Below are 12,760 nucleotides of genomic sequence, written 5' to 3'. Positions count from 1 at the left end.
TTAACTCACAGGGTCCCACTTCTGCCTCTTTGAAAATTCAAATACTATTAACAGGGTTAATACACACACACACACACACACACACGCACACACACATATGCACACACACACACACAGCCCTCTGCTTAGCACATTGTAGGCAACTGACACATTTTAATATCCTTCCTTCTTTTTTGCATTTCCTTTCCTTCTCCAGTGATTCTCTCCCTAACTGATCCAGTGAGACCAAGAGATTCCTCCATAGCCTCCATCATGTCCTTATTTCTCTTTGCCCTGCACCATCTGGACCTTACATGGGGAAACCAATATAGAAAACTCATATCCCCAGATGTACGCATCCCTAATAAGAGTTTCCCAAGAGAGGACTCCTTTTCTAAAGGAGGGTGGCCACATGGCTCAATTCCTAGAAATTGAATGACAGAAACAGCAGTCTTGGAGGCCAGATCTTGGTGTATGAAAATAAAGACCTGTAAGATCCAGGTGGAAGGTCCAGGGGCTGAATGGGCCAGGAAAGCCTTTACAGATGGGGGTTTTGAAACTGGAATTATCACAGAGATGGAGAAGCAGAATCATAGATTAAAGAGGAATCCAGAGTCTTGACTTGAAAGACAAAATCTTGAACACATAAAGAAATAAAGAGCAGCTGAAGAATGGAAAAGTGGTGTTAGTGAAGTGGAAAGCCTTCAAAGACATGAGTCCAGTCAAGCATCCTCTGACTGGGAGTGTATCATTCATACTGGGGTCATGTAGACTGTTCTCTACTCATCTGAGAAGAAACAGGTTTGCATAAAGAAACATCCTGGGATGGACAGGGAAAATGTTTTGTCTCCAATGCCTTCAAACACCATTAATTCCTCTTTTGGGCAACAAATATCCACCATGCACGTGGTTTATGCCCCAAATTGGGCTGGGCCTTAAGAATACAGAATAGAAACAGCCTCATCCTTTAACTGACCAGTGCTTGAACTTTTCCATCAATTTGTTCAGTGATTCTTTCTGGGGTAAAAATACACCCTTGGGTCACCAGTGCTTTGCAGAAATTAGGTGCACAGAAAACAATACACAATCCAGGCACGCGTAGAGCTCTGAGTCTAGTGGGCTCTCTAAAGTTTACTAGTTTTAAGTTGGATGTCTCAGGTGAGGGAGACAGTGTTCCACATGTAGAAGACTGAAACCTACTTCTCCATCAGGGTAGGTATCATCATCCCAATTTAACAAATGAGAAAAGACTTTGAAATATACAGTTATACTTCTTTTTAAGGATGGTCCTTTATTTTATTTATTTAGTTTTAAGGAGTATAATTGGTTTACAACATTGTTACTTTCTGCTATACAACAATGTGGATCAGCTATATGTTTACATACATCCCCTCCCTCCTGGGCTTCCCCTCCACCCCCCTAGCCCACTCCTCTAGATCACCACAGAGCACTGAGCTGAGCTCCCTGTGCTATACAGCAGCTTCCCATTGGCTATCTATTTGATACATGGTAGTGTATATATCTCAATTCTACCATATGCCCATTTACAGTTATTCTTGACTGTTCAGTTACTAGTTAATAAATAAGTTTTTCTCAATTTTCTGATAAATAAATTCAAGCTAAACTACTGGGAGCCTAAGTAGATGGATCTCCAGACAATAAAGAAAATTATCTTGATATATTGGAAGAGAAACCAGAAAGTTCGGGAAAAATATTCACTTTTGAGATGTTGGGTGATTTCTTTTCTTCATTTCAGTTTTTGTCCACTAATTTCTTTTCCTATGTGCATTTGATAAAATTTTTTGTCTATATGACTCTTTTCTTAGAAATTTTTTGTTAAATTTTATATGGAGTAAAGTTAAAATAGAGACATTACTTTGTCAACAAAGGTCCGTCTAGTCAAGGCTATGGTTTTTCCAGTAGTCATGTATGGATGTGAGAGTTGGACTATAGAAAAAGCTGAGTGCAGAAGATTGATGCTTTTGAACTGTGGTGTTGGAGAAGACTCTTGAGAGTCCCTTGGACTGCAAGGAGATCCAACCAGTCCATCCTAAAGGACATCAGTCCTGGGTGTTCATTGAAAGGACTGATGTTTAAGCTGAAACTCCAATACTTTGGCCACCTGATGTGAAGAGCTGACTCATTTGAAAAGACCCTGATGTTGGGAAAGATTGAAGGCAGGAGAAGGGGATGACAGAGGATGACATGGTTAGATGGCATCACTGACTCAATGGACATGAGTTTGGTAAACTCCAGGAGTTGGTGATGGACAGGGAGGCCTGGCGTGCTGCGGCTCATGGGGTTGCAAAGAGTCGGACATGACTGAGCGACTGAACTGAACTGAAAGTTAAAATTTGCTAATAAATAGGTATGGAGAGCTGCTTAAAATAAAATGGTTTTATTATAAGTTTCAAGAAAAGCTCTAGAGCTGTTTCTTTATTAACACTGTAACATTAGTAGTAGCATTCATTGAGTGACTAGTATGAATCAGGCTCTGTGCTAAGAGATTTATATACATAAGCATTTTTAAATATTAGTAATTATTCATATCAATATGGTTCCACCAGTGTTGATATCAGTATGGTTCTATTGATATCAGCTTTTAAATATTAGTAATTATTTATATCAGTATGATAACTATGTTTTATCCGTACCATTTTCATTAGACTATCCTAATTTTCTTGACCACCTACACATATTATCACCAATGTTCTTCCATTTACTCTGTGTCAATCTCTTTATTAAATATATATATATTTACTTATTTATTTGGTTGCTAAAATCGTTGTGGTCTTAGCTGTGGCACACAGAATCTTCAGTCTTCTTGTGGCAGGCAGGATCTTTAGTAGGGGCATGGGAACTCTTGCAGGGGACACAGGAGACTTGGGTTTGATCCCTGGGTCAGGAAGATCCCCTAGAGAAGGAAATGGTATTCTTGCCTGGGAAATCTCATAAACAGAGGAGCCTGGCAGGCTACAGTCCATGGGTCGTAGAGAGGAGAGTTGGACATGACTGAGCGCATGCACGCACACACACACACACACACACACACACACACTGAACTCTTAGTTGCAGCACATAGTTTCCTGACCAGGGATCGAACCCTGGTCTCCTGTATTGGGACCAGAGTCTTAGCCACTGGACCATCAGAGGAGCCCTCAATCTGTTTATTAATGTGACTCTCCATTCTCCAGGTAGGAGAGTCCTATTTCCTGGGATTATAAAACTCAAATGCAGTGTTTTATGTAAAACTTTCCGAAGATTACCACCATTACTTTAGAACAAAGTCAACTAAATTCTTGTAGTGGAACTACATACTGGGAATTTCACTCGTTTATTAAGCAAAGATCCATCCAGCACTTCTGGTGAAATTACATGGCAAAGCTGTTTTGTTTGTTTGTTTTGTTTAACTCATTCTCTGAATAGACGACAGATGCACAGAGCTGTTTCGGAATGCTCTTTTTCAAGTAGGATTCTTAAATATTCAAGCAAGGCCCTCAGAGTTGAAATACAATAAATCAGTTGCCACAATATCATGAAAAATTCATAATCACTGAACACATGTATGCTACACAAAATGACAGGAAATGCTGATAACAGTTATTTTCTTCCCTCAAGAACGTTCTCACTGTTTCGATCCATGTTGAAAAGATAGTTATGGTTATTTAAATAATACATCTTCTTGTACTGCTGCATTAAAATTTAAAATACTATTGGTAAAGTCATTTTTTAAAATATTTCCATAGCTCTTTTAGCTCTCTCTTGGTTAGGATTTGCTTGGTTCTGCTTTCTTTCATTAATGATCTCTCTGTGTCATATTTCAGATACGTAATTAGCACAGAACTGGACTTTTTAAACCAATAAGCATCTGGTTTTTAAATGCAAAATTTAAACCATTGATATTTATTGTAATTACTAATATTTTTAATCAATTTTTATATTATGTTGTGCCTCCTACTTGCCCTTTTTATTGATTTTTGGGTTTTCTCCTGCCATATCTTGAATTCATCTCTTTTTTATTCCCTTTTCTCTTTCTAGAAAGTTATATATACATTCAAATTCTATTCTTGCTTACCTTCAGCATTTAGCTAAATAAACAAATAGCATGCTCGAATTTTAAAACTCTGAAGTTCATATCTTCTTTTCAACAATACAGAAAACATAAGGTGCTTTTGTTCTGATGGTGGATTCTGCAGTGCATCTGAAAGTAGAGTTTTAGCCTTATAAAATAAAATTGGAAAAGACAGATGTCTTTATCATTATTCCTATTTGTAGTTGTAAGTTGGTGAGTGAAATTAACTTACCATGATCAATGTAATTTAAGCTTTAAGTGACCAAATGCTTTTCTACAACAAACATTTGACACATGTATTCCCTATATTCTCAGACTCCACATTAAAAGTCACAATCCTTGGAATCCTCAAAATGGACCTTTCAGTGTTTCAGGAGTACTCTGCTCTTCTTAGTAAACTTACAGACAAATCTGGCATTTTGATGACAAAAAAGAAACAGAATAAATACACATATAACTTAAAGGTTATGGTAACTGGCATATAAATGTTCGCTAATGTTTTATTTAGCACCTTGCCTTAAAAAACATAGTGTGTGAAAAGTATTCCATTCTTTCAAAGTTCTTATTAAGCTACTGACCAGAATTATAACTTTTATGTTCTCTAGACTGAATTAAGACTAAATAACTTATAATTCTGCCTTCACATTAATAACTCCTTTTCCATTTTATATGTTATCATTGTCCAGAATTTTATTATGATGCTGTTTTCATGCTCTCAATGATTTGTCATTTTTATACAGTTAATTCTTGCTTAAAATTACTAACATATTTATAAATATCTTTGTTAAGCATTCCTTCTAACAACTGACTTCTTCTTTGTGACCCTCAGTCAGTTCAGTTCAGTCGCTCAGTCATGTCCGACTCTTTGTGACCCCATGAATCGCAGCACACCAGGCCTCCCTGTCCATCACCAACTCCTGGGGCTTACTCAAACTCATGTCCATTGAGTCAGTGATGCCAGCCAACCATCTCATCCTCTGTCATCCCCTTCTCCTGCTTTCAATCTTTCCCAGCATCAGGGTCTTTTCAAATGAGTCAGCTCTTCACATCAGGTGGCCAAAGTATTGGAGTTTCTGCTTCAACATCAGTCCTTCCAATGAACACTCAGGATTGATTTCCTTTAGGATGGACTGGTTGGATCTCCTTGCTGTCCAAGGGACTCTCAAGAATTTTCTCCAACACCACAGTTCCAAAGCATCAATTCTTTGGCACTCAGCTTTATTTATAGTTCAACTCTCACATCCATACATGACCACTGGAAAAACCATAGCCTTGACTAGACAGTCCTTTGTTGGCAAAGTAATGTCTCTGCTTTTTAATATGCTGTCTAGGTTGGTCATAACTTTTCTTCCAAGGAGCAAGCGTCTTTTAATTTCATGGCTGCAGTCACAATTTGCAATGATTTTGGAGTCCCCCAAAATAAAGTCTGTCACTGTCTCCACTGTTTCCCCATCTATTTCCCATGAAGTGATGGAACCAGATGCCATGATCTTAGTTTTCTGAATGCTGAGTTTTAAGCCAACTTTTTCACTCTCCTCTTTCATTTTCATCAAGAGGCTCTTTAGTTCTTCTTCACTTTCGGCCATAAGTGTGGTGTCATCTGCATATCTGAGGTTATTAATATTGCCTTGTGACCTTAATTTCTTGAAATTCATTTCTATTAGGTTTACTGGAATGACACAGTGAAAATATGTTATTTTTATTGAATTAGAGAATACACCACATCAAAACTTGAGAAAGTAGTAGTATCTTAAAGCTTAGGTGCCATGTGAAATCAAAATCCTTTCAATGAATTTTTTGTATTCTGTTACTATGAAATCCATTGGTCTATCTTCCCTTTTAAAGACTCTTACCCAGACATGATTTTGTAGCATCATATATTAGTCACTTGGAAAACAGTGATTCACAGACATGAGCAGATCTTTCTCACATTAACATATTTTATTATATAATATTTTTTTAATCACATTTGTAAGTAATGCCTCCAATCTCATCAGAAAAGTCCAACTGTGGATATGCTATTAAGTCACTGTGGCAGATACAAGTTTTTCCAAACTCCAGTTTGCCCTTGAAAAGTCTAATTTTAAACTTGGCCACAAATACTGCCAGTTGTTTTCCATGAAGTGACAGGCTTACTTTGTTCATTTTTAGTAAAGCATCTGCCAAGTACCCAAGTCTGAGTAACCATAATTTGTCTATTAGTCATTATTTCAGGTTATAAAAGATGATCCATTAAAACAAAAAGTTATTCTTTTGCATTTTTAAATAAATGGTGTTTTCTGAGTTGGAAACAAGCTTGGCTTGTTTAAGAAACTAAGCAAAGTTCATTACAGCCAGGACAGCATGGACAGTAGAGGATGGATGAAGAAATAAGAAGAGGAAGATTATACAGGACCTTATTGACAGAAGTTTAAATATTTGGATTTTCTTCCAGATCATCATGGAAGGATGTGTACCACGTGTATAGTAAAGTCAGAATTACATTTTTTGAAGGTGACTCCAGATGCCCTAGGGAGACAGGGACAAAATCTGAAACAAGAGAACAGTCCTGAGGAGACTGCTCTCAAGAGTGAGATGATGGTGGTAGAGACTAAGTTGCCATAAACACCGGAGGGAGTGATGGGTTCCATCATAGTCATATTTAAATGTGAATTTACTTTTCCCAGATCATAAAGAAAGCATGCCATCCTATGCTCCTCAGAGATGTCAGTCTCCAGCCGGCTCTGGCCCTCAGGAAAATCCACTACTTCATAAAATCACGAGCAGGAAGAAACCTTTCCCCAGAAGGTCTGATGGCAAGGTAAAACAGACACTTCCTATGGTACTTTTCTAGATGACCTTAGCACCTAAATAGGGGCTTCCCTCGTGGCTCAGCAGTAAAGAATCCACCTGCAATGCAGGAGATGCAGATTCGATCTCTGGGTTGGGAAGATCCCCTGGAGAATGGAATGGCAACCCTCTCCAGTATTCTTGCCTGGAGAATCCCATGGACAGAGGGTCCTGGTGGGCTACAGTCCATGGGATCACAAAGAGTCAGACACGACTGAACTAACTGACCATGCACACACAGCACCTAAAGAGAGCTTTCTTGAACAATGCCTAAAAAGGAGATCATTACGATTGGCGCTGAGATTTCCCCCTTCTGGCTATATATTATTGGGGGTTAATATTTTTAAAAATATTTCGCTGTATAACATTGCATCTTGCCATTTCACTAAAATTTGCAATTTGTATATTTCCATATTCTAAAAGTGCTTTTTAAAAGTTAATCCAAAAAATAGAGATATTTAGAACTGTGTTGTATGTGTATTGCTTGTTCAGTAGTTTTACAATTGATGAAGATTTACATATTGCAATTGTTTCTCCAACAAAAGATTCACAAGTTGTATGCTCATTTCATTTGAACCGTTCAGCAAGCATTTACTGAGCACTTACTCTATACCAGACAACGTGCTAGAAGTTATGGTCTCTGCCCCAGGGGAGATGTAAAAAGGGGCAGAGATGCAAACAGATGTAATAGTAGATGGATTCTTGCTTGTCCTTCATCTATTTCCTGCTTTCTTTCTAAAATATTCTCCATTCCCACAACCAGTTCTTCTCAGGCCGTGCTGCACTTATACTCACCTATATGGGGGGATAAAACTTTCTTTAGTTTCTACCCTCTTCCCTCCATCACGTTGCAACATTAATTTAAAGTCTTTCATGATAAGGCACAGAAGGACATGTTCCTTCTGGGTCTCCATTCCATAGCCTCATAGGCTAAGAGTTCTGCAACAGAGCTTGCAAAAGATTTTAAGCAGGAGCAGAGCACATAGGATATCTCTAGTCAGTTCAGTTCAGTCGCTCAGTCATGTCCTACTATTTGTGACCTCATGGACTGCAGCACGCCAGGCTTCCCTGTCCATCACCAGCTCCCGGAGATTGCTCAGACTCATGTCCATCGAATCGGTGATGCCATCCACCCATCTCATCTCCTGTCGTCCCCTTCTCCTGGGGACCAATCTTCCTGGGGAAGATTGAAGATCTTTCCCAGCATCAAAGTCTTTTCTAAAGAGTCTGTTCTTCGCATCAGGTGGCCAAAATATTGGAATTTCAGCTTCCACATCTGTCCTTCCAATGAATATTCAGGACTGATCTCCTTTAGGATGGACTGGTTTGACCTGCTTGCTGTCCAAGGGACTCTCAAGAGTCTTCTCCAACACTCCACTTAAAAGCATCAATTCTTCAGTGCTCAGCCTTCTTCACAGTCCAATTCTCACATCCACACGTGACTACTGGAACAATTGCTCATATTCCTGCAATGTTCCAAGTGCCATTGGTTGTCCTTATACTTAGTGTTAATTTTTACCTTAAGTCTAAAAGAAGTCTCGTACTCTTAAGTTTGACTTTGCACATAGTTTGCACGTGGTATGAGCATAGAAATGTTTGTGCATGGCTCTTCTATTGCCCCGTCTTACATACCTGGCTTCCTTTTCATCATCTTCATAAGCACTGGAATCCCAGAGTCCTACCTAGGTATCTATCCAAAAATCACACCCCTCCCAGAACCTGGATTCTTCAGGCATGGGAAAGGCTTGCACTAAACCAGGACTTTCCTGATTTCAACTATCTGAATGCATGTTTATGATCTGTGGCCTATCTGTATATTATCTATAATAATGTTATACTTAGTAATATCTTTTAACTTTTTTTTTCATTTTACATCACTGCTCTATTAAACCAGTATTACATACATACATAGAAAGTAATCTTAAAACTAACCATGGCATTCTACTTCTAGGTATACACCCAAAGAAATGAAAGCAGGGACTTGAACAAACTTTTGTACACTCATGTTGACAGCAGCATTATTTATAATAGCTGTGAAGTATAAAGAGCCCAAATGTTTATTAACAAATAAATGGATAAATGAAATATAGTAACATTATTCAGTTGTAAAAAGGAATGAAATCCTGATGTGTTACAAAATAGATGAACCTTAAAAACATAACACTAAGTGAAATAAGCCAGACACAAAAAGACCAGTATAGAGTCTACTTATAGAATAAGTAAATTCATAGAGCCAGAAAGCAGAATGGTGGTTACCAGCGGAGTTATTGTTGAACGTGTAGAGTGTTTCAGTTTGGTATGATGAAAATGTTTTGGAGCGGAATAGTGTGATGGCTGCAAAGCCATATGAATGTGCTCAAAGTCATTGCACTGTACACTTGAAAGTGGTTACATGGTAAATCATATGTTGTGTATAGGGGCTTCCCAGGTGGCACAGTGGTAAAGAATCTACTTCCCAGTGCAGGAGATGCAAGGGATTTGGGTTCCATCCCTGCGACGGGAAGATCTCCTGAAGTAGGAAGTGACAACTCACTCCAGTATTCTTGCCCATGAGATCCCATGGACTGTAGCCCACCAGGCTCCTCTGTCTAGGAGTCACAAAGAGTCAGAAGCAACTGAGCACACACACATGGTTTTATCACAGCTTTAAAAAAAATTCATTTTAGCTCAAACAAAACAAGGCTATTATATTATAGTCGGATGCCATCACTCACTAATGGACCTCAGCATAAGGAGAGATTAGGGATGCCAGAACAAGAGACTTCCCTCATGGTCCAGGGTTTAAGACTCTGCACTTCCAGTACAGGGGGCACAGGTTTGAGCTCTGGTCAGTGAACTAGGGTCCCACATGCTGTGCAGCATGGCCAAAAAATAAATGAACAGACACATGAAAAATAAATAAATACAATCCATCCATTTAAAAAATCTAGATATTTTAAAAAATAAAAGAAATGTCATAGTGATATTAAGCACCAAAATGAAGCACCCCTGTTGGATTATTCAGAGGGCTGGAAAGAAAAGTGAAAGGGGCCCATCTCTCCCTCCAGGTCATTCAGAATTGCCTCACACTGTTTGAACAGCACCTAAACACGCCAGCTCACACTCATGATCACGCCTGGAGAACTACAGAGTTATGAAATCTCTAATAGCCGTTCCCTTCTCCAGGGGATCTTCCCAACCCAGGAATCAAACCCAGGTCTCCCACACTGCAGGATTCTTTACCAACTGAGCCACCAGGGAAGCCCAAGAACACTGGAGTGGGTAGCCTATCCTTCTCCAGGGGTCTTCCCAACCCAGGAATTGAACTGGGGTTTCCTGCATTGCAGGCAGATTCTTTACCAACTGAGCTACTTGGGAAGAAGTAGCTCCAGCTTCGACTAACAAAATCAGAGTAGAAGCAGCACAGCGTGACTGAGCCCTGCCAGGCTCCCAGGCTGGCAGAGAAGCTCCCCAGAAGCAGCAGACCTTTCTCAGCACAGAGAGCTCCCTCTCCCACAGGGAAGTGGGGTTCTGGGCTGCCCTTTGTTCTGGAACCTGGTACCTGACTTTGCTGGAGGGGAGCAGTTCCTACCTCTGGACCTTCCAGCACACACCCGCCCCTGGCAGTAGGGACTAGGTAAAGGGATTCATTCCAAAGGATGCCTCAAGTAAGAGGTGACTCTGCCTCCAAGCTTGATGGAAGACAATGGCAGAACCAGGGAGGAGGAGGAGTGAGGAGCCTAAACAGATTCCAGGCAGCAGAGCTAGCTCATGTCAAGCCCTGAAACCATGTGTGTCCAGACAAGAGCGAGCACAGCTGGCTGGCCAGGCCCCCGTCCTCAGATCTGGTGGGGGCAAGAAGTGAGGGGGTAGAGTTGGGGGGGAAGCTAGCCCATGCCTTTCCCAGTGATGCTCATGTGCTTGGTGAACCCATCATTGCAAGATCAGGTTTGTGCTGGGAGGACCAGGGATTTTGAAAACCAAAGATTTGATGTCAAAGCCCTAGTTCTTGCCACATGGAACAGAAGTTGACTTCCTGAGCCTCCACTGTCCTAACATCTGTCCTAACAACATCTGCCCTACAGGATTCTTGTGGCCACAGACTGGGATAAGAATGAGGGAGGGCCTTGGAGATGTTGGACTCATGGAAAGGGTTATTTAATATTATTATCCTTGGAACTCAGTAAAGGAATTGCAGATCCATGGCACATCTCCCTGACTGCCCTACCTCCTGTCTGATGTGGTCGATTTTATAATCAAAAGAAATAAATTTGTATAAATATGATACCATAGCACAGAGAGAAAGCCAGACAGACCAGGGTTCAAATCCCAGTCCTACCACAGGTGAGTTTAGGCAATTGACATAAAGATGCTCTCAGGACTTCCCTGGTAGTAGAGTGGTTGAGAGTTCACCTGCCAATGCAGGAGACATGGGTTTGATCCCTGGTCCGGGAGGATTCCACATGCCACAGGGCAGCTAAGTCCATGTGCCACAGCTACTGAAGCCAGCGTGCCCTAGAGCCTATGCTCTGCAATGAGAAGCCACCACAATGAGAAGCTTTCAAACTGCAACTAGAGTGTAGCCTCTGCACGCTGTAACTAGAGAAAGTCCATGCAGCAACAAAGACCCAGTGCAGCCAAAAATAAATAAATGAATGAATAAAAAAAATTTTTAATAAAAATTTAAAAATTAATTTAAAAAAAGTTTTAAAGATGCTCTCAATCTACACCTATCTTTCCCTCCCCTGCTATTTTTATGGTGACTAGGGCCTCGTAGGGGTCAAAAATAACATACACTCACCTCAATAAGCTTCAGCAGGTGCAGGTTCAGAAAGCATTGATGATAAAAGGTTTGTTATCCATTTCGAGTTTGGTGCCAAGACACCTTTCTCAGTAGATGGAGTAACGTTTCTGGTTACTTTCAATGACAGATCTGTTATGTCAATTTTATAATTCCTAAACTGCTGTTACTTTGTCTGTGTCCATCTCAAGAGCAAGGATAGGCAGTTTTTTACTGCATATTTGCTATAAATTCAACTGTGATCAGTCACTGATATGACTGTGTTCCGTCACTCAGTCATATCCGACTGTCCTCTGTCCGTGGAATTTTCCAGACAATACTGGAGTGGGTTACCATTTCCTACTCTAGGGGCTCTTCCCAACCCAGGGATAGAAACCACGTCGCTGGCATCTCCTGATTGGCAGGCAGGTTCTTTACCACTGAGCCACCTGGGAAGCCCCATGATTTGCACTACTGGAACAAAAGTAAACTTTAATTAACAGTCCTTCCCTTTAACCCTAAAGCATTCACCGTTTCACCTGTACTGCAGGATGTCCAGCACAACGAATGGTACATTGGAGAATACAGTCGCCAGGCAGTGGAAGAGGCATTAATGAAGGAGAACAAGGTAATGGCTTCTCCAGGGCATGTTGGCATTGATTCTGTAGTCATCCTAGAGTTTTCTGCCCATAGGTCACGGGTTGTAATTTCTCACTGCTGGGGAGGTTGTCACTGAAAATGGGTTTTCAAATAGTTTTAGATTTGAGACTTGGTTGTAGCACTTATCAGCTGTGTGACTTTCTCAAGTTCCTAAACATCTGTAAATGCAGGTTTCTTTATTTGTTAAATGAAAATAGTAAAATCAACCCTAAGGATCTATTTTGGAGACCAAATGTGGAGGCTAGAGTAGAAATGGAGGCTGCAATGGAAGGTGCTTTCCTTCTGCTTTGTTCAAGATTCATGTCCTTCCTATAGGTCTGCCCAAGGTACAGTTGGCTTTTTACATCTTACCTCTTTAAGAAATAGCAGGGATGATAAATGCTCAAATAGTCAGGATGTGATAGATCATGCTGTAGTAACAAACAGCCCCAAGATTTCAGTTGCTTGGCATAACAGAACTG

The 12,760-nt window shown here is 40.3% G+C and overlaps 1 protein-coding gene across 1 annotated transcript in view; it reads left to right on the top strand.

Moving 5' to 3' along the window:
• The window catches only part of CLNK (cytokine dependent hematopoietic cell linker), a 204,223-nt gene that overhangs the window by 176,279 nt on the left and 15,184 nt on the right, over positions 1 to 12,760 (top strand). Inside the window, exons 16-17 of the mRNA XM_027545041.1 lie at positions 6,718 to 6,851; positions 12,190 to 12,267. Of these exons, the coding sequence (XP_027400842.1) occupies positions 6,718 to 6,851; positions 12,190 to 12,267 (212 nt within the window). The remainder of the gene's footprint in view (positions 1 to 6,717; positions 6,852 to 12,189; positions 12,268 to 12,760) is intronic.

Source organism: Bos indicus x Bos taurus, chromosome 6 (genome assembly GCF_003369695.1).
Source record: "Bos indicus x Bos taurus breed Angus x Brahman F1 hybrid chromosome 6, Bos_hybrid_MaternalHap_v2.0, whole genome shotgun sequence".
Taxonomy (NCBI): Eukaryota; Metazoa; Chordata; class Mammalia; order Artiodactyla; family Bovidae; genus Bos; species Bos indicus x Bos taurus.
Note: the sequence above shows the minus strand (reverse complement) of the source record. Positions and strands in the feature narration are given on the sequence as shown.